The 22,748-nt window shown below is 42.5% G+C and overlaps 1 protein-coding gene and 1 long non-coding RNA gene across 2 annotated transcripts; both read left to right on the forward strand.

Moving 5' to 3' along the window:
• The first annotated feature begins 688 nt into the window (after positions 1-688).
• On the forward strand, positions 689-2,008 carry LOC308313469. The gene is made up of 4 exons (XR_013963885.1): positions 689-796; positions 881-1,006; positions 1,611-1,695; positions 1,883-2,008. It is a non-coding gene; the product is annotated as an uncharacterized lncRNA (long non-coding RNA).
• Positions 2,009-2,485: 477 nt separating this feature from the next.
• On the forward strand, positions 2,486-5,455 carry LOC308322370 (uncharacterized protein). Its single transcript, XM_080773574.1, has 8 exons — positions 2,486-2,533; positions 2,620-2,673; positions 2,766-2,822; positions 3,088-3,144; positions 3,493-3,662; positions 4,120-4,184; positions 4,370-4,470; positions 5,323-5,455. The coding sequence occupies exons 4-8, from the start codon at positions 3,132-3,134 to the stop codon at positions 5,406-5,408; spliced, it is 435 nt and encodes a 144-aa protein (XP_080629700.1). The 5' UTR covers positions 2,486-2,533; positions 2,620-2,673; positions 2,766-2,822; positions 3,088-3,131; the 3' UTR covers positions 5,409-5,455.
• The last annotated feature ends 17,293 nt before the right edge of the window (positions 5,456-22,748 follow it).

Genomic DNA, 22,748 nt, shown 5'->3' on the forward strand with positions numbered 1-22,748 from the left:
ATGACATTAGTTGCTTTCCCTTTGAGAACTACTTGCAGCACTTAAAGCGACTAGTAAGGACTGGACGAAACCCATTAGCACAGGTGTCAAAACGTATGTTTGAATTTGAGCATGCACAGAGAAATGCAAAGGTAGATGTAAGGCCAAAAATGTATATTTCTACACGTCGGAGGGACAGTTGCTTCCTGATAGAAGATGGGTTTGCCTTTGTTAAAGAGAGGAGAGGAGATGGGACAGTAGTTTGTCAGGTGGTAAAGCAGAGCCACACTATCGACTTATTTGACAAACCATGCAAGTCAAAACTCTTGAACATAGCATATATAAAGAATAGTGTTGTATTCAAAAGAAGAGAAGTTGATGAAAGAGACCTTATTCGCAAGGTGGCCTGCCTTGATTCCAACAATGGTTCCGTCCTGATTCCTCTGAGACATGGCATCGAACATTGAAGTTACAGGTTGGCATTCATTTGTCTTGCTTGAATGTATGTATTTTCTTCATACATCTAAATGTTTCAATAACTGCCACAGGAAAAAGCTTGGTTTTATAGTCGTGCCCCCCCCCCCCCCCCTCCCATTTATTTATTTTTTTTGCTTGCAGATCATGCGCCAATACGCCAAGGCAGTTTGGATGGAAGGTCGTATTGAAATGGAGGGGACCATCCCTGAAATATGGATCAATATGATTGAGAAAACGATAAGGTGGCCAAAGATAAAAGTCAAATTTTGTTATCTCAATCATATTGTGCCTAAAGAAGACTGGGAAACATTTCAACTAAAGAAAGTAAAATTTACATCAGGTAACCTTGTACTTTTCATACAATGGTATTGGAGTAGTCATATATCAAATGTGTCTTGTAAGAACTGGAATTGTCTATTTTCAGAAAGTGCCGAAGAATGTGAAAGGTATTTGGAGACCAGCCATGCAGAGGAAACCAGCCATGCAGAGGAGGAAGAAGTTGAACATAAGAGGAAGAAAAAGACCAAATCGTATGAGGGATTTGTTCAAGGTACGTTCTTTTCATTTAAATCATAAATAACTACAGTATTCTTAATAATGTTAAATGTGTATATTCAGTGATTTCACTTTTTTTTTGTTTTTAATAATCATCATATCCTAATATTCTGGGCGTTAACCCCTTGGTGTTTTAAGGATTATGTTATACTTTACTGTAGCTATTGAACAATAGCAGATCTACAAGCTCATAGCGCGCGTGCGAGTGGCGCTCTACGAGCTTGTAAAATCGTAAAAATGTGGTGCAAATCTTTGAATATATATTCTTTCACAGAGAATGTTTTTAACTCGGGTCTAAATGGGTTAAGGTTAATGACATCTGTGTCAGTCAGAAATGGGATGCTGGTTGTCATTCAAACTGTTTGCTCAGCACCAAACATGGTTGCTGAGTTAATGGTCATGGTTTCTGTAGTCCTCTAACGCAGTGGTTCTCGACCTTTTCAGGCTGTGACCCCCCCCCCCCCCCCCCCCCGCAAAATAACTGGAGTGTGGACCCCCCATTTGTTTTTTTGTTTTTTTACTTTTTTATGTTGCTTATTATTTCATTGGATTATATAAATAGGCATTATTTAATTGGTGCTTCTTTCTGGATGTTACAGTTTTACAATTTTAGCTGAGCTGCAGCTGCTGACCCCTGAACCTGAGACCCTGAGACCCTGGAACAGACCTGTGAGGCCAACCGAGGTAATTAAAAGAGTACAGGTTGTCCTGTCACCAATATACTGTTGAAAGCCTGTGTAAAAAAAAGCTATATACTGTATGTAAAGTAAAGGGGTTAGGGGTAACCGGAGGTGTCTCCCTCAGTTACATAAAGTGATGTAGTTGATTGTGAATTAACTTAACTCTCTCTCTCTCTCTCTCTCTGTTTCAGTCGGTGGACGGAGACGCCCCACTCTCTCTCTCTCTCTCTTTCGTTGGTGGCTAAAAGACGCCCCACGCTCTGTCTTTCTCTCTCTCTGTCAGTTGGTGGACAAAAACGCCCCACTGTCTCGCTCTCTCTCTCTCTCTGTCTCTATCAGGAGCTTAAGACGCCCCAAAACGGCCATGAGCAGGTCTGGGACCGTGTCCAAGGCAGCAGCACGGCGACACCGCAGAGGATCGGTGAAGCTGCCGCAGAAGTTGTGCGACGCGCCGGGCTGCGAGAACCTCATGTCGGGAATGGACCGACACAGCCAATGTGTCCATTGCCTGGGCCCCGAGCATGCGTTTAAGGCCGTGCAGGACAGGGCAAGGCCAATCGTAAGTATTGTCATTCCCTGAATAGCAATAGGCATGCTTGTCACTAGCACCACAAGTATGACTGACTGTCTCTTGTTTGGATTGATCAGGTTCTCCCAGGATTGGCGGGGACAGAGGAAGTGAAAGGGACAGGGCAACTATTCGTAAGTATTGTCATTCACTGAAGCAATAAGCATTCATGTCACTAGCACAAAAGTATGACTGACTGTCTCTTGTTTGGATTGATCAGGTTCTCCCAGGATTGGCGGGGACAGAGGAAGTGAAAGGGACAGGTCAACTAATCGTAAGTATTGTCATTCACTGAAGCAATAAGCATTCATGTCACTAGCACAAAAGTATTACTGACTGTCTCTTGTTTGGATTGATCAGGTTCTCCCAGGATTGGTGGGGACAGAGGAAGTGAAAGGGACAGGTCAACTAGCCGTAAGTATTGTCATTCACTGAATAGTAAATCAGAATTTATATCAAAAGCAGCATATGGATATATATATATATATTTTTTAAAATCTTTTCAGGATCTTCAAGGTCCAATAGCCGTAACAAGTCGACTAGCCGGAGCAGGTCAACTAGTCGTAAGTATTTCCATTCATTGCATATTTACAATTTGGCCATTTAGAAGATGCTCTAATCCAGAGCGATTTACATGAAATAATCATGCAGATCACAGGGCCCTACTAATGACTATCGTTTTCTGGTGTTGATTACTCAGACAGATTCCGTTCCACAGCAGCGGAGAGCAGGCCCATTAGTATTTATTCATTCATGCATTTTCACTGAATGATGCACATTCATAGGCCTACATGTTAATTCAATATCATTAACTTTATTTTTGCTTAGATATTGGATCACAGTCAGCACGTCCACAAATTCCCAAATTCCCAATGCTCCCAGAGAGTAAGTATAAGAATATTTCCGTGTCACACATTACTTATGTTTGATTACTATGCATTCTCCTTGCAACTGGCTTTATTACTCTAATCATCTTCACACACACACACACACACACACACACACACACACACACACGGTGCTACTGTCCCACGTGGCATTTGACATGGGGATGTGATAGCATCTATGATAATCTTAACTTTATTCTTTAAATATCACAGGCTTTAGGTTCATTCCTTTTTTGTATAAAGTGTTTAACTGAATCTTCTCAGGTTCTTCTGGGAGTTTCTCCAGTCAGAAATGCGTTGCTCTTCTGAGAGACTTGCACTTATATTTTTCTATTTTTATTTCCAGAGTACCAGAAGGTGGTCCTTGCAAAACTTGTGACGATCCAGGACTCCATAGACAGACTGCAGAGAAATGAGCCATCACACTCTGCAAGCAACATCCACAGACTGGAGTCCTTGGATGAGTTCCAACAAAAAGAGGATGCCTTGAGTGACCCAAACACTTTTGATACATTGGTAAAAACAAAATTCGGTCACTAATGAAGTCCAACCGAGCCAACTGCATTGACCACAAAGCTACTAGCAGGCTGCTGTGTAATGCTCAGCTTAACTGTTAAATCAGAGATTGATATCAGAAGTTGATATTAGAAATCTTAAAGCCTATGTTAATCCGTAGTAGGATAGATAAACACAGCTCTATATGCTATGTTACATTTTAGAGCTATAGATTTGGTGTCATATCTCTTGTCTGACAGTGTGAGCGGAGCCCTACAGTTTGGCAGTACAGCCTTAACAGACAGAACACACGTTCTGTTTCGAATGTGTGAGGCCTGAGACAAACGAGACGCTTATTGAAACATAAACAAATCAGTGTCATAATGGTTACATTTTCCATATTTCTCTAACTAGATCCCTACTTGTGCTCACAGCTCATGCCTGTAGTGGTAATACAAGAAAATGCTTTTATTTTTAGGTTTCTCAACTGTCCAAAGTAGGTGGTAAGGATGTCAAGGACCGCACGTACAAAGCCATGGACAGGTAAAGTAATTATTTACTTGTAATTATATTAAAATAAAATGTTTAAAGATCTTTTAAGGCATTTAGATTTGGTTCTCTTACAAATTTTTGTTTAGTTCTCCATGTGACTTGAAATAAACTCCCAGTATATGCATGGATGGCAAAAATGATTATTTCTGATGATGATTTGATTTCTCTTGGATTAGGCTCTTCACCAACCACCTGATGTCCAAATTCAATTTGAAGGGGAAGGGGAAGCAGAATAAAATCGCCATCGAGGGGACCAAGATATTTTCAGCAATTCTAGGTAATCCACTTTATTTATAAAGTGCTGTACACAAAATATACTAAAATTCCAAGGGCGAAAACGCATAATAACAGGGCAACATAAAAGTCAGTGCAGTGGAAACGGCAACTCTTAATCTGCATGTTCGAACGCCAGGGAGTAAAAGTGAGTTTTCAGATGTGATTTAAAGACGGGCAAGGTTTGAGAAGCTCTAACATTAGGTGGAAGTTTATTCCACAGTGTGGGTGATATCAGCTTTGATTTAGGGATCTTGAGAAATTACTTATATCAGTCGACCTCAGGGCCCTTGTCGATTCTTTGTGTGCTACAAGTTCCAATATGTAGGCTGGTGCCAACTCATTTTGCAGACTTAAAAACAAGCATTACAATCTTGAACTGGATCCTGTAGCGCACAGGGAGCCAGTGTAGGGAGCTGAGACTCAGGGAGATGTGGCCATACTTCTGTGCCCCTGAGAGATGAGCGGCTGGTGCAACCACTCCTACAACCAGGCAGCAATGTCCGTGTACCTGTATCATGTTGTCATGAGCACGAGTATGTGACTTAATAATACCAGTAGGGGGCGCAAGAAACGGAGGGGTATTGCTGTGCTAGAGAGAGAGAGAGTGGGGGGGGGGGGGGGGGGGGGGGGGGGGATTGCACCACTCAGTTCACACAGGTGTGATTTTTGACTAACTAATCGGTTCAGGCAGGCTTTGGTAACGCAAAGTAAATTGCAATATAGTAGTCAATTTGAAATGAATGTTGATTAGTATTATACTTGATGCAATGTAACTTGATTTATATCTAACTGTAGATGTCAGTGGCAACTGCATTCATTTTTTTACATGTTTTCTTTGTTTTGTTTTTTGTAGCGGCAGTCGTCAACTCTGAGCCTACCGCCAAGGAGAGCGATATCCGGCTGGCGGCAGGAGACTACCTGAAACATGCCCCTGGATGAGTGGGGGGGGGCGGGTACAAAGCAGCGGAAATTGTTTAATTAATGCCCGTTGGAATTTACTTTGGAATACAAATTTGCATTGTCACTTGCCCAAATATATTTCTCAGTAAAACGTTTGAAATTTGAATTATTGTCTTGCCTAATGTCTTATGTTTTTGGTTTTTTTACATTCCATCTCTGTAGACATAGCCAGAACGTCTTTAGTACGTTTTATAATGTCGTCTATTTAACGTCTTGAAAAGACGTCTAGAAACTGTTCTTTCTGGCTCTTCTGGGTACGTCTTCTGAACGTTGGGGAATCACGTCTATATGACGTTATATAATGGCGTCTATATAACGTCCGGAAAAGACGTCTTAAAAACTTTCATTCTGGCTCTTCTGGGTACGTCTTCTGAACGTTGGGGAATCACGTCTATATGACGTTATATAATGGCGTCTATATAACGTCCGGAAAAGACGTCTTAAAAACTTTCATTCTGGCTCTTCTGGGTACGTCTTCTGAACGTTGGGGAATCACGTCTATATGACGTCATAAAGACTACTTTTTGCTCACTGGGTGGGCATGGCTGACAAAGAACTGACTCGGACATACTGTAACTGTGGTGGGGCATTAATTTCACTGGCCTATAGCTACTGACCCAATGAGCACTGCTCTAGTAGGCCTACTATAAACATCTAGCTACTGACCCAATGAGCGCAGCTCTAGTACTATAAACACCTAGCTACTGACCCAATGAGCACTGCTCTAGTACCATAAACACCTAGCTACTGACCCAATGAGCACTGCTCTAGTACTATAAACACCTAGCTACTGACCCAATGAGCACTGCTCTAGTACTATAAACACACACACACACATACACGCCCTTCTTGTTTGTCCACTTTTGATTTTGATTTCTAGTTTTTAACCTTTTAACTAGTTTTCTATTAAAATAGTTTTACTTCTGTTCTGTAAAGCAACTCTGGGTACCTAGAAAAGCTCTATATAAATTGTATTATTATTATATTATTATGACGTATGTGTGATTATTGGATAAATGTGTTGATTAATTGAAAGTAATCTTACCATAAGTAATTGTTGTGCAATCACAAATAAAGGCAAACAAGTAAAGGGGTGTTTTTTTGGGGGGGTGGGTAGCTTTTTTATGAGTACTGTGTGTGTTAATTTCAGCCAATTACATGAAATCCTCTTTGGAAGGCAATAACACACCTTGTAATATAGAGCGTCTCAGTCCCACCCCCTTTCATGACAGCAAGCCGCCAGGAAGATAATTTCCATTAATTTCCCCCATAGACGTTTCATAAAGTATTTATTTAAAGACCTGTAAGACTCGGACCAAGCCAACTCGGATCATGGTGACAAATCATGACAATAAACACTTTTTGGGGACGAACAAATAATTAGAAATAAAATAAAAATAAATGTGTTTATTGTCATGATTTGTCATCATCCGAGTTGTCTCTGCCCGGGCTCTGGACCTGATCTCCACATGGAGCTGTTCTGTTCTGACATCATTCTGACATCTGTACAGACTCCATATTTGGGCATGGCTGACAAAGAACTGACTCGGACATACTGTAACTGTGGTGGGGCATTAATTTCACTGGCCTATAGCTACTGACCCAATGAGCACTGCTCTAGTACTATAAACACCTAGCTACTGACCCAATGAGCACTGCTCTAGTACTATAAACACCTATAGCTACTGACCCAATGAGCACTGCTCTAGAACTATAAACACCAGTAAGACGCCTTGAGGGCGAGAAGCGACCATATATGGAGATCTAAGCTAGGGTGGCAGCGGGGGGCAGTGTCTTGAGTGTACAGGGTTTGATGAGGTCTGATCAACATATGGAATGAATTCTGTATTGGCCATATATGGAGTGTGTCACAATCGAGGCGTGACAGACTGACTGACAGGTTTTGCAGCAAATATTGACCTGAGCAGAGCAGTATAGCAGCTCGGACCGGGGCGATCGGAGCTCAGACTGGAGCGATCGCAGAGCTGAATGGAAGGTGGACACCCCCCCCCCCCCCCCCACCCCCACCCCTATCTTCACGGACACCTGTTGTTGTGACTCTGGACTGGCACAAGCGAGGACGTCTGTACAGCACTCTCTCTATCTTCCACCACGAGAACTGACCTTGCGTGCATCCCAGAAGAACTCTCCAGGCTAACTCTCACTCATGGACTAATAAGTCACATAAACTCCCACACACACCCGCCTCTCATCCCACCCCCTCCCCCCGCTCTGTTTCAACCACCCCCTATCTTTTTTCCCCTCCCCCCATGCAGTTTCTTCCTTGATGGAATGGTGTGTAGTGGGGGCCCTTAGGGATATTTTCGTTCACTTTTGTCTAAAAGCGCCAAATTTGGCACAGGTGTAGCTCAGGGCATACTTAAATGATTTGGCTAGGGCGCCCGCGCCGGTGACCTTTGGGGTCGCCACAGTGGCCGATCCAATATGGCCGCCACTTGTAATAGCTTTTGTCTCTAACATTTGAAACAGATGAGCTACAAATGTAAACTTGGTGTCTATTTCATGTGTTTTGACAATTAGAAATGTGTTGGAATGCTCTTTTTTTATTTTTGGGTGTGTCTAGATCCCTAATTTGCATAATTCCAAGTGGCGTTTTGCTATTCTGAAGACATTGGACGTAACTTGGTCATTGTTATGTGTAAAACCTGGTGCAATAGGTCTAATTCAACTAATTCTGACATGCATGATTCCTTTCTGATGTTTATATGAAATGTCAGGGGAGGGGGGGGGGGGGCTGTGGTTGTGACATTTTGAAGACATTGGTTTCGCTTAAAGGGCTCTTTGGCTACTTGCGGGGGAGGCCACGTGGAGGCTGTCTTCTTCTGGGGGGGGTTTGGGGTTGTTGTTGTTTTTGTTCCCCAATAACTAGACAAAAGCTGCACCAAGTGTGCACATCCATTGTGCTGGACGCTCATTGACCCCAGATTTAAAGCACTTGCAGCGCCCTCTACAAGACTTCTTGCACCCGCAGCGGAGAAGGATGGCACAGGCTGTACTGGCATCTGGCAGATGGGTCCAGTATGGTTCCCAAGCCTTTGTTGTCGAGCTGTTCCATCCCCACATTCCAAAATTGGGAATATTCAGTTTGACGGAGGTTGCCTGACTCCAATAAAAACTGGCCTGCAGCAGTGCCCTTTTTACATGCTGAGTCAGTGCAGCTTGGGTGGGAGGAAGGTTCTCAAGGGACTTTGTACCATTTGAGAAAAGCCGCTGTCTCATCTACACTACTGCAGCCACAGCTCTTACTGTACATGATGACAACCATACACTCCAGACGTTGCATATGAACAGGATCAGAGTTGATCTTCTCAGGCTCCAAGGTGAGGGCAACCAAGGTGTCTGTGAGATCTGGTGTTGCCTCCCAAGCTGCCCATGCACTCTTTTTCCCATGGCCAAGGAAGGCTGATGTAGTATCACATCCTGTCAGTGCATGGAAGAGAGGCAATGCCAGTGAGTTCTGAGGACCCATTGCATTGCGGATTTCATGGACAGGATGTCTCGGTAGCTTTTTCCACAGCCAAAGCCAATCCAAAGATCTGTGATCTTTAATGCATCCAAAAAGTGGATTGCAAGAATGACAACATCACTGTCAACCGTACGGACAAAAGCCTTTTTATGGCCATTGGCCCCAGCATGGGCCAAGTGCAGAACCATTCTCGTGTCTGCTTCAGGATGGTTACAAGGCTTAAGTGTAGACAAATTGAATCCAGGCCTGTTGCAGAGAACATCATCATTAATCGTACACAGCAGTAGTTTACCCTGCATGTTATCCTTCGTGAGCTCGACACAAGTCTAAACAGTTCTTTCTTATTGTCTTCATTTTTCAGGAACTCACTGTTCCAATTACGCTTTGGAATAGGAGTTCTGCCTTCCCCTATTTTAGTTATTTTCCCCATTCCTCTGCGTTGGTGAGTTTGTGCTTTTAGGTTCTCCTCTGGATATGTGTCAAACACAATATCCAAGCGCTCAACAGAGTCATGGCTCATGTATAACCTAACAAACCCTGCAATATTGGTGTTTATGTATTCATTGAATGTATTTGCAGCGAGGGGCCGGACCATTTGGGCCATTACTGCTCCATCAAGCACAACTACAGTGGCCTTCTTAGCTGCTGCTTTTTGGACATTCAAGCATTCAAGTATGTCCGCCTTTGTGCCGCAGCGTAAAAGCTCTTGGTTGGAAATGCTGGGTGGCTCTATCTGGTTTTCATACTTGAAGAACTCTGCCATGTCTGCATCAGGCCTCGATTGAAGGGAAAGGAATAGTTGGGTGATGAGATTCATGTTTTGCTTCTGAATGCTGTTATTGCGTTTGGCTTTTCGGTCTGGTCGATTTGCAAAAGTCAAGATTTTTGTCCGTGGAATTATATCCGAAATGGGCTTTGTGGCCTTCTCAAGTCGCTCCTCTACATAAGCTAAATGTATTGCTATAGCAACTTTGTGAACGGTTGTGAGTGATTCAGATACTTCTGTTTCCACAATTTCCTGCGTGTCAAGTGCTGTGAGTTCATGATCTACTGATAGAAAAGGATTCCTGTGACTTTCCATAATGGCTGTGAAGGATTTGACATCTTTCATGAACTTGACCTGCAAGCTATGTGCCTCTTCATGATGAGAAGTTGAGGATGGTGAGCTGATGTTACTATACACAGCTTCAAACTCTTGCACCAACCTGGCACTGTCTGACCCTGCAAGCATGAATAGTGTGAGAGCTTCAGGCTTTTCATAGAGTCCAGCTGCTCCACCATAGGACTGCAGAATTTTGTTTGACTGCTCATGTGATTGATCCTTTGCAATCAAGCTGAACTTGTGTTCTGAACGTTGCACTACAAAATTCCCCTTCAAAAACTCTTCATAAATTGCCGGATGTTTTTTCCGGTAGTTCAACCATGTCTCGTACATGGATAGGTAACCAGCGGGCATAGTTTGTGTGATCCATCACATGAAACCAAGCACACAGTTCATCACAAACTTGAACATACAAATTGAAGTTTCCTTCACGAAGTGACCGAATGAATCGACACAGTAGTAGCTCTAGCTCCATGATGGTGGACCAGTACTTGAACTGTGGAAACTCTGCTTGAGCTCGTTGGTCCCACATCTCAAATGACTCAGGTGGACCAAGAACATCTGCACAATAGGCAGAGTATGCATTTTGTTTGAGAATCTGAAGGGACATGAGAGTGACTTGATGGGCATAGCGTGTCCGTTTTATATGGTGCTCATTGAGGGCAGACTGAGCTCGTCCTGAAGTTAACACCTGGGCCTGGGAGAGGACGGTGGTCCAACCTGAATTATGGAGAAGTCTTCCTACCATAAGATGAGCTTTGTCTTCAATATGCAATATGCTCCCATCATCAAAACCAATTTATCCTCACCAAGCGTAAGATACAGCTTTACATTCTATCTGTGTGAAAATATATGTGTAATACATTTTGGTGGATAATGGCTATGTTGTTAATATGGAAGATAAAGTGCACTAGATACATTTAATCATAAATCTGATCATTCCAGTAGGTTTCTGATGCTCAAAAAACCTATATAGTTTGCCAAAAGTATCAAAAGTTAAGGTACACCTATTTTTTACATGGCCGCCATCTTGGAAATATGCTAATTAGGTGTCCAGACACACCCAATCATAAAGATGATTTTTCCATCATATTTCTAATTGTCAAAAAACATGAAATAGACACCAAGTTTGGATTTGTAGCTCATCTGGTTCAAATGTAGAGGCAAAAGCGTGTTCAGGTGGCGGCCATATTGGATCAGCCGCTGTGGCGACCCCAAAGGTCACCGGCGCGGGCGCCCTAGCCAAATCATTTAAGTATGCCCTGAGCTACACCTGTGCCAAATTTGGCGCTTTTAGACAAAAGTGAACGAACATACCCTAAAATCTCCCTAAGGGCCCCAACTAGTGGGAGTAGTGCTTTTTTATGCCCATAACCACACCCCCCCTCACCCTTAAATGTGCCTAACAATTAAATTAAATTCAATTCAAAGGGCTTTATTGGCATGAGAAAACATACGTTTACATTGCCAAAGCAGAAAGAACAATACAACAATACAGCAATACAATCAAACAAGTATTACCAACCTTACTTGAAATGTGATATGATGTCTTCTTATGCAGTACATATAGGCTACAGTATTAAGTAAGTACAACTGAACAACATGCTATATACAGTAAATAACATCCTGCACATTTAAAATTGTTAACACAACAATACACAAGTAAAATGATGCCGCTCACACAACTGACTCTAAGCTTACCACGCACACACAAAAGTGTGCAGGTGTGTGAGTGCGTGCGTGTGTGTGTGCGCGCGCGTGCGCGTGTGCACGTGTTGTGGTGTGTATTATGTCATTATGTGTGGTGTGGAATTACACAATTAAACCATTGTGTTTTGATTGCCCCTGTGACATCACTGATGTGCCAATACTTACACACAATCTATAGGCCTATGTGTGTGGGCACGCACACACGCACGCAACATTTTTTGGGTTGCAGGGGGTCCCCACCCCAGAGGGTCCCACCAGATAATGTGTTTAAAGTTGCAAAATCTCACCAAACTTGGTCAGAATTTGAAATATAGATGTGTTCAATATGTTGTCGAGTTTTAACACACACACAAACAAAATAAAATAACAACGTAAATTGACCTTATCTTAAGTGTTGTTTGAGTAATATGTCGCATTGAATAAAGTGGTTGAAGTAGATAGATTTTAAATGAGAGTTAATTGAATATGTTGTATTAAAACATATTTAGTTTGAACATGGCCAACAAGGCTGGTTAGAACCCAGATGCATTTCCAAGGGGTCAAGTTGAGCCAGACAGAGCTTCTATGCAGGAGATGGGAGTGAACTATGGACTATGGGATAATATCTGGATAGGTGGTCATTGTGGAGTGAACTATGTAAGGATAATATCTGGATAGGTGGTTATTGTGTAGTGAACTATGTAAGGATAATATCTGGATAGGTGGTCATTGTGTAGTGAACTATGTAAGGATAATATCTGGATAGGTGGTCATTGTCGGGAGATAATTCACCCACAGGGAGTTTAACCACCGAGGCTGAAATCTGTGAGTACCAACACCCCCCCCTGCATTCCTCCCCTACCCAAGGCCAAATGCTCGACTTAGTGAGAGTGATACAATAGGCTTAGGCTATATCAGCTGTTCTGTGTGCGTGCCGCAATTTGCACATGCATGCACATGCACGCGCGCTGTAGAGGCTCCCACGCATATACTATCTGGGTGGGGCATGCATTTCCAACTTGCATCGTTCCAAGTAGGCCAGTGTAATTTATATAAATGTTTTTGGAATTCTCTATGGGCTGAATGGGCGACAAAATGTCCGCCACGGCCATAAAGTCTTACAATCTTACAATCTCGGCCACATGCTTACTCACACTCCTTCACTCTAGCACGGCAGTGTTATGGTGAAATTAGTGACCTGCCGAAATATGTGACCATCTTGTGAAATTCACACAACTTACATTCAGGTCTTTTTAAATGTGTGGCCTACTGTATACGTACAGTTAGGTTGAACTATGCTAAGATAAAAAACGGAAATGATTTACATTCGGTCGCTGACATTATGTGATGTCTTTATATTTCAGCAGGTCACCAATGTCACCGTAACACCACCATGCTGGAGTGACTGAGTGTGAGTGAGTGGCCCAGATTTTGGGTATTGGAATTGAGAATATCTGGGTCGCAGACACAAGGATGTCATGGCATGTCATCCATCAATGCCACAACAATTAATATCTTAACTGTGTATGAATATAATGTCATTTTGTTCAATCAATTTTTTGTATGGTAGAGTATGTTAATACATTATAGCCTAACGTATACAATCTGTACAAGTATACAATCTGTATGGTAACGTATGATAATACAATATAACTTATTATACATACAAATAACGGTAATGGGTCGCACACACCAAGACTGCATTTCAGTCATTTATTCTTGCATTTTGGAGACAAACGTTTGGGCTATCCAGCCTTCATCAGTGTCAAGGCTGGATAGCCCAAACGTTTGTCCATTTGAAAGGCATTTGAAATTAAATACCGTATACATTTTTACTTTTCAGTATTCCAATTAAAAAATAGCAACAATTCTGGATTTCAATTCAAATATAGCCAGAAGAATAGCTGATCTACAAGCTCAAAACGTGTCACAGTGCGACACGTTTTGAGCTTGTAGATCTGCTATTTTTGCTGTGACAGTAGTATGCAATGTGGCCCTCTGGAATCAGTATGGAAATACTGTATAGTGGCCCTCTCCATCGTCAAAGTTGCCAACCCCTGCTGTACATACTGTACAAGCACAAAGTATATCTTGTTATTTTGTTTGTATTGGACAAGAAGCTGCCCCTCTGAGGCTCAACTCCAGCTTGCTAGAATTTGGATATAGATGGATTCATATTATGTTAAATATGAAGCTTACAAAGCAATCTCACCAGGTTCTTTCTAGAAGGTTGCACAGACCCCATGCCAGGGAGGAGGAGGGAGGGGTTTGTGAGGTTGTGATTGGTTGAGAGGGTTGCACAGAGCGTGCCTGGGGGGGGAGGAAGGAGGGGTTTGTGAGGTTGTGATTGGTTGAGAGATGGTTCCACCTCTCTCTAGTGTGAGGAGAGTTGGTGGGTCTGTGTCAGTTCTCCACAACTGATTCAATACAAAGCTTTGAATGAGAGAAGACGTCTGCGTATTGTTTCATGCTATTCTCCCCTGTTTCCGGTTACATCAGTTCTCCACAACTGCTCCAGGATATCAACCGTTTGTGATCAGATCTGACTGTGGACTCCAGACTTCAGCTGAAGATGAACTCTATCATCAACCTCAACTCTGCAGAACAGCAGGAACCCACAGACCATGGCATGTTACTCACTGTCCTTGCTATTTCCACCCCTGTCATATTATTGATAATTAAAACACAGCATTCTCAATATTCATTGTATTCTCAGTATTCCACTTTGTTTGTCTCAGAGTTCATTCACGCTAGAATATAAGTATTGTGGTATTATATTATTTAAAGGACCACTTCACCACTTTTCAACCTATCTACATATAATTGGTCCTCACTAGAGATCATGATAAAATAGCAATTTATTTTCCTACTAGGTCTGTGTCTCCTAGGAGGGCTGTGGGAAGATCAGAAACCCCTCCACCAGTGACAGATTTATTTTTAAACAAGATTGTTTCAAGCTAATAGAAACTGCAGGCTTTTCAAGAAAATCTGTCTAACGATGATGCTGAACTGCCCACAGCCCTCCTATAAGACACAGACCGAGTACAAAGAAAGTGATGTTTTATCATGAACATTAGTGAAGACCTGTTATATTTCTTTGAATTTTCGTGTTTTCATGTCATATGAAAGCAGGGAATCATAGTTTCAAATTGACATATTGGTTGTTCAGTTTGACCCACCAGTTTTGGAGATATGACTTATAGAGTAATGTCTTGCAGAAAACAGCGAGTTGAGAAAACAGGCTTGAAAGGTTCACTTCTGTGGTCTCTAACATTACACCTATAGCTACATGTTATAGCATTTATTTCATATTTACATGTCGATTTCAGACATTTATTTCAGACATGCTCTAGTATGTGAAGAGTCTGCCTACATGTGCTATTAATTAATTGTGGATTAAATATAAATAAATTCAGTTTTTCTCCTCTGGTGGAAAGCTGGAGGCTGAACTATGGCAGGGCTCTCAGTCAAATCTGGTCACATATGTTGAAAAGTGGTGAAGTGGTCCTTTAACCACTTGAACATAGCTTAGGTTATTTATTATTATCCCATTCTTGACAGAAACCCCTTTTGGTGTTTTAACTAAGCATTATGTTATACTTTAGCTACTTAAAAATAGCAGATCTACAAGCTCATAGCGCACCACCGAGTGGTGCGCTACAAGCTTGTAGGTCTGCTATTTTTGAAAAATCGTGAAAATGTGGCACAAATCTTTGAATATATATATTATTTCAGAAGTCTTTTTATTTAATTTCGACGTCAGGCCTAAATGGGTTATTGTTGTTGTTGTTATGTCATTATGTGAAATAATAATAATTGGAAATATAGCTTAGGCTTATAATAAAATGTAATTTGTTAGTTTTTTGTCATTGATATTTAGCTACTTGATCCACTCGTTTTGTCATTTATTAAAATGCACAGCAAAATTGTTTCATTATTTCTTAAAATTGGAATTAATTTGCGGGGCATTAATTGGGGAAACTACTAACTAGAAGTAAATTTCAATCCACAAAGTGGATGTCTTTCAACCTCTCAATAGTTTTTTCCTTTATCTTTATTTCCAATCCAGTGTTGCATCATCAGTCTGGCCTCCCTGTCTTACCAACTGTAAATGGACATAGACGCTTGGCTAAAACAAAACAGCACAGCTGTGACCAGTGTGGACAACGTTACCATGCCATGTCTAAACTTAAAAGACACCAGAAAATTCACACAGGAGAGAAACCATATGGATGTGATCAGTGTGGACAACACTTCTCTGAAATGTCCTACCTTAAACAGCACCAGAGAATTCATACTGGAGAGAAACCATATGGGTGTGATCAGTGTGGACAACACTTCTCTCAAATGTCCAGCCTTAAAAAGCACCAGAGTATTCACACTGGAGAAAAACCCTATGGATGTGATCAGTGTGTACAACACTTTTCTACAATGTCCCACCTTAAAACACACCAGAGGATTCACACTGGAGAGAAACCCTATGGATGTGATCAGTGTGGACAACACTTCTCACAAATGGCCCACCTTAAAAGCCACAAGAGAATTCACACTGAAGAGAAACCCTATGGGTGTGATCAGTGTGGACAACACTTCTCTAGAATGTCCAGCCTTAAAAGCCACCAAATAATTCACACTGGAGAGAAACCCTATGGATGTGATCAGTGTGGACAACACTTCTCTCAAATGAAAACCCTTAAAACACACCAGAGGATTCACACTGGAGAGAAACCCTATGGATGTGATCAGTGTGAACAACACTTCTCTGCCATGTCAAACCTTAAAAAACACCAGAGAATTCACACTGGAGAGAAACCCTATGGATGTGATCAGTGTGGACAACACTTCTCTCAAATGTCCAGCCTTAAAAAGCACCGGAGAATTCATACTGGAGAGAAGCCCTATGGGTGTGTTCAGTGTGGACAACACTTCTCTCGCATGCCCAACCTTAAAACGCACAAGAGAATTCACACAGGAGAGAAACCCTATGGATGTGATCAGTGTGAACAACACTTCTCTGCCATGTCCAGCCTTAAAACGCACCAGAGAATTCACACTGGAGAGAAACCCTATGGATGTGATCAGTGTGGACAACACTTCTCTCAATTGTCCAGCCTTAAAACGCACCAGAGAATTCACACAGGAGAGAAACCCTATGGATGTGATCAGTGTGAACAACACTTCTCTGCCATGTCCAGCCTTAAAACCCACCAGAGAATTCACACTGGAGAGAAACCCTATGGATGTGATCAGTGTGAACAACACTTCTCTGCCATGTCAAACCTTAAAAAACACCAGAGAATTCACACTGGAGAGAAACCCTATGGATGTGATCAGTGTGGACAACACTTCTCTCAAATGTCCAGCCTTAAAAAGCACCGGAGAATTCATACTGGAGAGAAGCCCTATGGGTGTGATCAGTGTGGACAACACTTCTCTCGCATGCCCAACCTTAAAACGCACCAGATAATTCACACAGGAGAGAAACCCTATGGATGTGATCAGTGTGAACAACACTTCTCTGCCATGTCCAGCCTTAAAACGCACCAGAGAATTCACACTGGAGAGAAACCCTATGGATGTGATCAGTGTGGACAACACTTCTCTCAATTGTCCAGCCTTAAAACGCACCAGAGAATTCACACAGGAGAGAAACCCTATGGATGTGATCAGTGTGAACAACACTTCTCTGCCATGTCCAGCCTTAAAACCCACCAGAGAATTCACACTGGAGAGAAACCCTATGGATGTGATCAGTGTGGACAACACTTCTCTCAATTGTCCAGCCTTAAAACGCACCAGAGAATTCACACTGGAGAGAAACCCTATGGATGTGATCAGTGTGAACAACATTTCTCACAAAAGTCCAAACTTAAACGACACCAGAGAATCCATAGAGAACTCCTTTCATTGTGATGTGTGTGAATAAGCTTACAATCGCTCCAATGATGTAGAAGTTCACATGTTTGTACACATATGCAAAATACATTTGAACTGAATTTAATATGCAATATGACAAAAAAGAAAATCAACCAGGTGCTCGATGGAGATGCAAAGAATAATAATGTAAAGTGTAGGATCAGTGGGACTGGAATTATGGAATACTAAAGACAAGGCGGTATGATCATACTTGCCCTGATGAAGACTCTGTTGGAGTCAAAACATGTTGGCATATTAATTTTTCCCCACCCTCTCCTAATTTTTAACTTTTTGAGTGCTCGGATCGCCGTCTTATCTTTAGTGAATATGCAATAATGTTTTGTGTGAACAGTATGAGACGATCCTATAGAGGCAGATAAACATCAGAACATCCACATACAAGTGGTGCATTATGATCTATTTTTGTGGGTCTGTGTGAACACAAACACTGGCTGATGATTGGCTGATCACCCCATAGCGATGATTTGATTGGCTGAGCACGGAATGTGATGTATGATGATAAGAGCGCCCCTCACTTCACACCAGTGTGATGTTTGAGGGGTGCCAGCCCCTCCTATGCCCAGCTTTGACGGTTTGTTTAAACACAAACATTGAAGACATAAAGTGAGGACGCAGATTGTGATTGGCCGGAATGTGATGATGTATGATGACTGTCACCCCCTCCACCCGAGTCCGCAACCTCGGTGTCATCCTTGACCCCACCCTCTCCTTCCAGCCCCGTTTCAATCAGATCACGAAAACCGCCTTTTTTCAACTCCACAACATCGCCTGCCTTAGTGCCTTCGTCCCATGCTATCCCACACTGCGGCTGAGACACTCATCCATGCCTTCATCACATCCAGACTCGACTACTGCAATAGCCTCCTGTACGGCGTCACCACCAAAGTTCTTAAAGGTATTATGACATTATTTTTAACATAATTTTAACAACATTAAAAGTCTTGGCCATGGTCCTTCAAACGTGTCTAAAAAGTTTGAACTTTTTTTGAACACTCCAGTATTTCTTGCCAGGAGTTTTTGTGTGTATGTAATATGCATCCTGAGAAGGCATAGAAAAATACATTATTTTAGCCTGTAGATGTCGGTAATTCCCCCTTTCCTGTCAATCACTACCCAGCTCCGCCCCCCCCACCCCTCAAGCCCTCCATACCTCTCCGCCCCCCTCAGAGAAAGGGACTGTTCTTTTTTTTTTCCTTTACAAGTTCACAGCATCTCAGCCATAGCAACGCTGCCAGTGCCAACGCACGCAACTTCTTCTCCTTTTATAACTATTTGTTTATAGTTTATATAAAATGTTATTTATAATAAGACTATCACTGCATGTATGTACTGAGGGGATGGACAACAACATGTATTCTCTGCTGCAAAAGGAGAGGAGACTGGAGCAACACGGACATTTAGAGCCTTTTATTAAGGTGCTGAGTATACAAAACGACTAACGTTTCGACCTTGCGGTCTTCATCAGAGTCCACTCTGATGAAGACCGTCCGCAAGGTCGAAACGTAAAAGGCTCAAAATGTCCGTGTTGCTCCAGTCTCCTCTCCTTTTGCAACTTTGATGTCCCTGCACCTGTGAAGCACCGGGATCAGCCGTTTTAGGCTTGAGGCGCGTTGGTAGACTCCCTTTGTAACATGTATTCTCTATTCAACGTCATCGTACGAGCAACAGTTGGTAAACAAATAAGGCACGTTCGGAAATACCGCACCGGAGCGCACTCGCCTATTAGTTTGCATTGCACAGTGCCAGTGGGCTTAGTGCGCTATTTCCGAACGCGCCTATGAAACTCCTGCAATATCTCACCCCACGACCACGTCGACATAAACTTGTGTAATGTCATCGTCATCGATATCATACTCAATGACTATAGCCTATCATTATTCGCCATACTTTTAACGTGGATTATATCGCGTTGCTATTCCACTGTATCGCATTACAAGAACAATAATGAGCACATGCAATCTACAACAGCTGGTGCACGCCACGAATCAAAGATTAATAATAGTCAAACACACAGCTAATGCGGGTAGTGGCAGTGATTGACTATAAATTAAAAGTAGGCTACCATGAAGCATTTCGGAGTGCTGCAGGCGATTGCTTTTTTATTGTGAGTCCACTCAAATAGTACTGCACAACAATTTAACACAAATCATTGCAGTATAAATACTTATAGTTGGGATTGGGACACGAATGCTTGGTATTGCTCCTGGGTTCATAAAAAGTTTGGTTGCAAATCCACTCTGAACTTGTCCGAGATTTGAAAAACTTTCTGGGGTGAAATGATGTGCGCACACCAAGAGTCCCTTCTTTGACAACTTGGTTGGAACGTTACCGTCAAAAATAAAATGCATCCACCTAGAGCGTGAATCTTCATCTAGGCCAGTTGGTGGAAAGTGCAAGGACTTGTGTTGATTGACACAGCCGACAACGGAGCAGATTGCTTTTTCTCTAGAAGCGCATTATTATTATTATTATACTGAAACAAAGTCGCGGACAGAATGAGGAAGAAGAGAGGAGAGCAGGTGGAGGAGAGGAGAGGGGCGGGGATGAGGAGGAGGGGGGCGGGTAGTAGAATTGGTAGACAGGGAGCAGAGGAGAGGGGGCGGGGTTTAGCGTTACATTACGTACGCCTCCGCCGTCCAAGCCACGAGTCATATTTGCATAATTATTCACAAAAGTCCAGACAGCGGAGAATACACTGAATGTTCAAATTTGGGTTTTTTTTGGTGAAATTAATGTCAAGAAAAGCCAAAGAACACAAAATATCTACAAAAATGTGTTTTAAATGTCACAATCCCTTTAAAAAATGCCGTACGCCTCCTCACCAGAACCCGGTCCAGGGACCACATCACACCTGTCCTCCGTGAACTCCACTGGCTCAGTCAAGTTCAGAATTGACTTCAAAAATAATCACCATCACCTATAAAGCCCTCAACAACCTGCCCCCCCCTCTACCTCTCTGAACTCATCAACCGCCATGTCCCCTCCTGCTCCCTCAGGTCAAGCACTGCCAACCAACTGGAACCCCACAAGTCCAACTAACAAACTTGGGGAGACAGGGCCTTCGCAGTGGCCACGCCCCTTCTCTATGGAACTCACTCCCAACTCACATCAGACCTTTGAAACCCCCACCTTTGAAATGTTTAAAAGCACATTCAAAACACACCTTTTCAAACTGGCTTTCCCATATATAACCCCCCGACACACACACACACACACACACACACACACACACACACACACACACACACACACACACACACACACACACACGCCCTTCTTGTTTGTCCACCTTTTAACCAGTTTTCTATTAAAATAGTTTTACTTCTGTTCTGTAAAGCAACTCTGGGTACCTAGAAAAGCGCTATATAAATTGTATATATTATTATTACTTGCGCAAGCAGAGTGAGCAAGTAATAGTTTCGCCCGGGACTCGTATGCACCCTCCCAGCCAACCCGCCACCTTTGATGCGTATGCACCGTCACGATTTGCTGGGACCAGATTACATGGTGTGTATATGTATAACTAGCTCTCAATGATGACGTTAGAAATATGTGGATTAAAGGACCCAATGCCAGAGTGTAATTGGTTTTCGATGGTGACGTAATGACGATATGTTTTAGTGTTGGGAGGATTAAAGGTAATGCTCCTGTGTATACATGTATGTAATCTGGCACCACTGCCGTATCAGCACAATTTGCTGGGACGGTGCATGCCCATCAAAAGTGACAGTTTATAACGGTCGAAAGTACTTTTGCGCTCTGCTTGCGCACTAGTTGGCCATTTATGGCCTACTAGTGTGCAACAAGCAAGTATGCACTCGACAGAGTGCAGTTCTAGTTATTATTATTAATATGACGTATGTGTGATTATTGGATTAATGTGTTGATTAATTGAAAGTAATCTTACCATAAATAGTTGTTGTGCAATCACAAATAAAGGCGGGGGGGGGGGGGGGGTTAGCTTTTTTATGAGTAGGCCTACTGTTTGTGTTAATTTCAGCCAATTACATGAAATCCTCTTTGAAAGGCAATAACACACCTTGTAATATAGAGCGTCTCAGTCCCGCCCCCTTTCATGACCACGAGCCGCCAGGAAGAGAATTTCCATTAATTTCCCCCATAGACGTTTCATAACGTATTTATTTAAAGACCTGTAAAACTCGGACCAAGCCAACTCAGATTATGGTGACAAATCAGGACAATACATTTTTTTTGGGGCCGAACAAATAATTAGAAAGAAAATAAAAATAAATGTGTTTAATGTCATGATTTGTCACCATCCGAGTTGTCTCTGCCCGGGCTCTGGACCTGATCTCTATTCTGACATCTGTACAGACTCCATATTTGGGCATAGCTGACAAAGAACTGACTCGGACATACTGTAACTGTGGTGGGGCATTAATTTCACTGCAGCCTAGCTACTGGCCCAATGAGCACTGCTCTAGAACTATAAACACCTAGCTACTGACCCAATGAGCACTGTTCTAGTACTATAAACACCTAGCTACTGACCCAAAGAGCACTGCTCTAGAACTATAAACACCTAGCTACTGACCCAATGAGCACTGTTCTAGTACTATAAACACCTAGCTACTGACCCAATGAGCACTGCTCTAGTACTATAAACACCTAGCTACTGACCCAATGAGCACTGTTCTAGTACTATAAACACCTAGCTACTGACCCAATGAGCACTGCTCTAGTACTATAAACACCTAGCTACTGACCCAATGAGCACTGCTATAGTAGCCTACTATAAACACCTAGCTACTGACCCAATGAGCACTGCTCTAGTACTACTATAAACACCTAGCTACTAGCCCAATACATTACTACCAGTAAGACGCGCAAACGCGGGAAGCGAACGCAGCTGAGACCCTGCAGATCATGTCTGTCTGTCTGTCTGTCTGTCTGTCTGTCTGTCTGTCTGTCTGTCTGTCTGTCTGTCTGTCCCGCTGTTACTGTATATGTGTACCTGGCCCCTTTTGTGCCCATATATGGAGCTGAGTGATTGCTGATGCAACACACTCCATATTTGGACGTATAGCGGGACAGACACACACACACACACACACACACACACACACACACACACACACACAGA

Source organism: Protomyctophum bolini (genome assembly GCF_963924005.1).
Source record: "Protomyctophum bolini genome assembly, chromosome: 1".
NCBI lineage: Eukaryota > Metazoa > Chordata > Actinopteri > Myctophiformes > Myctophidae > Protomyctophum > Protomyctophum bolini.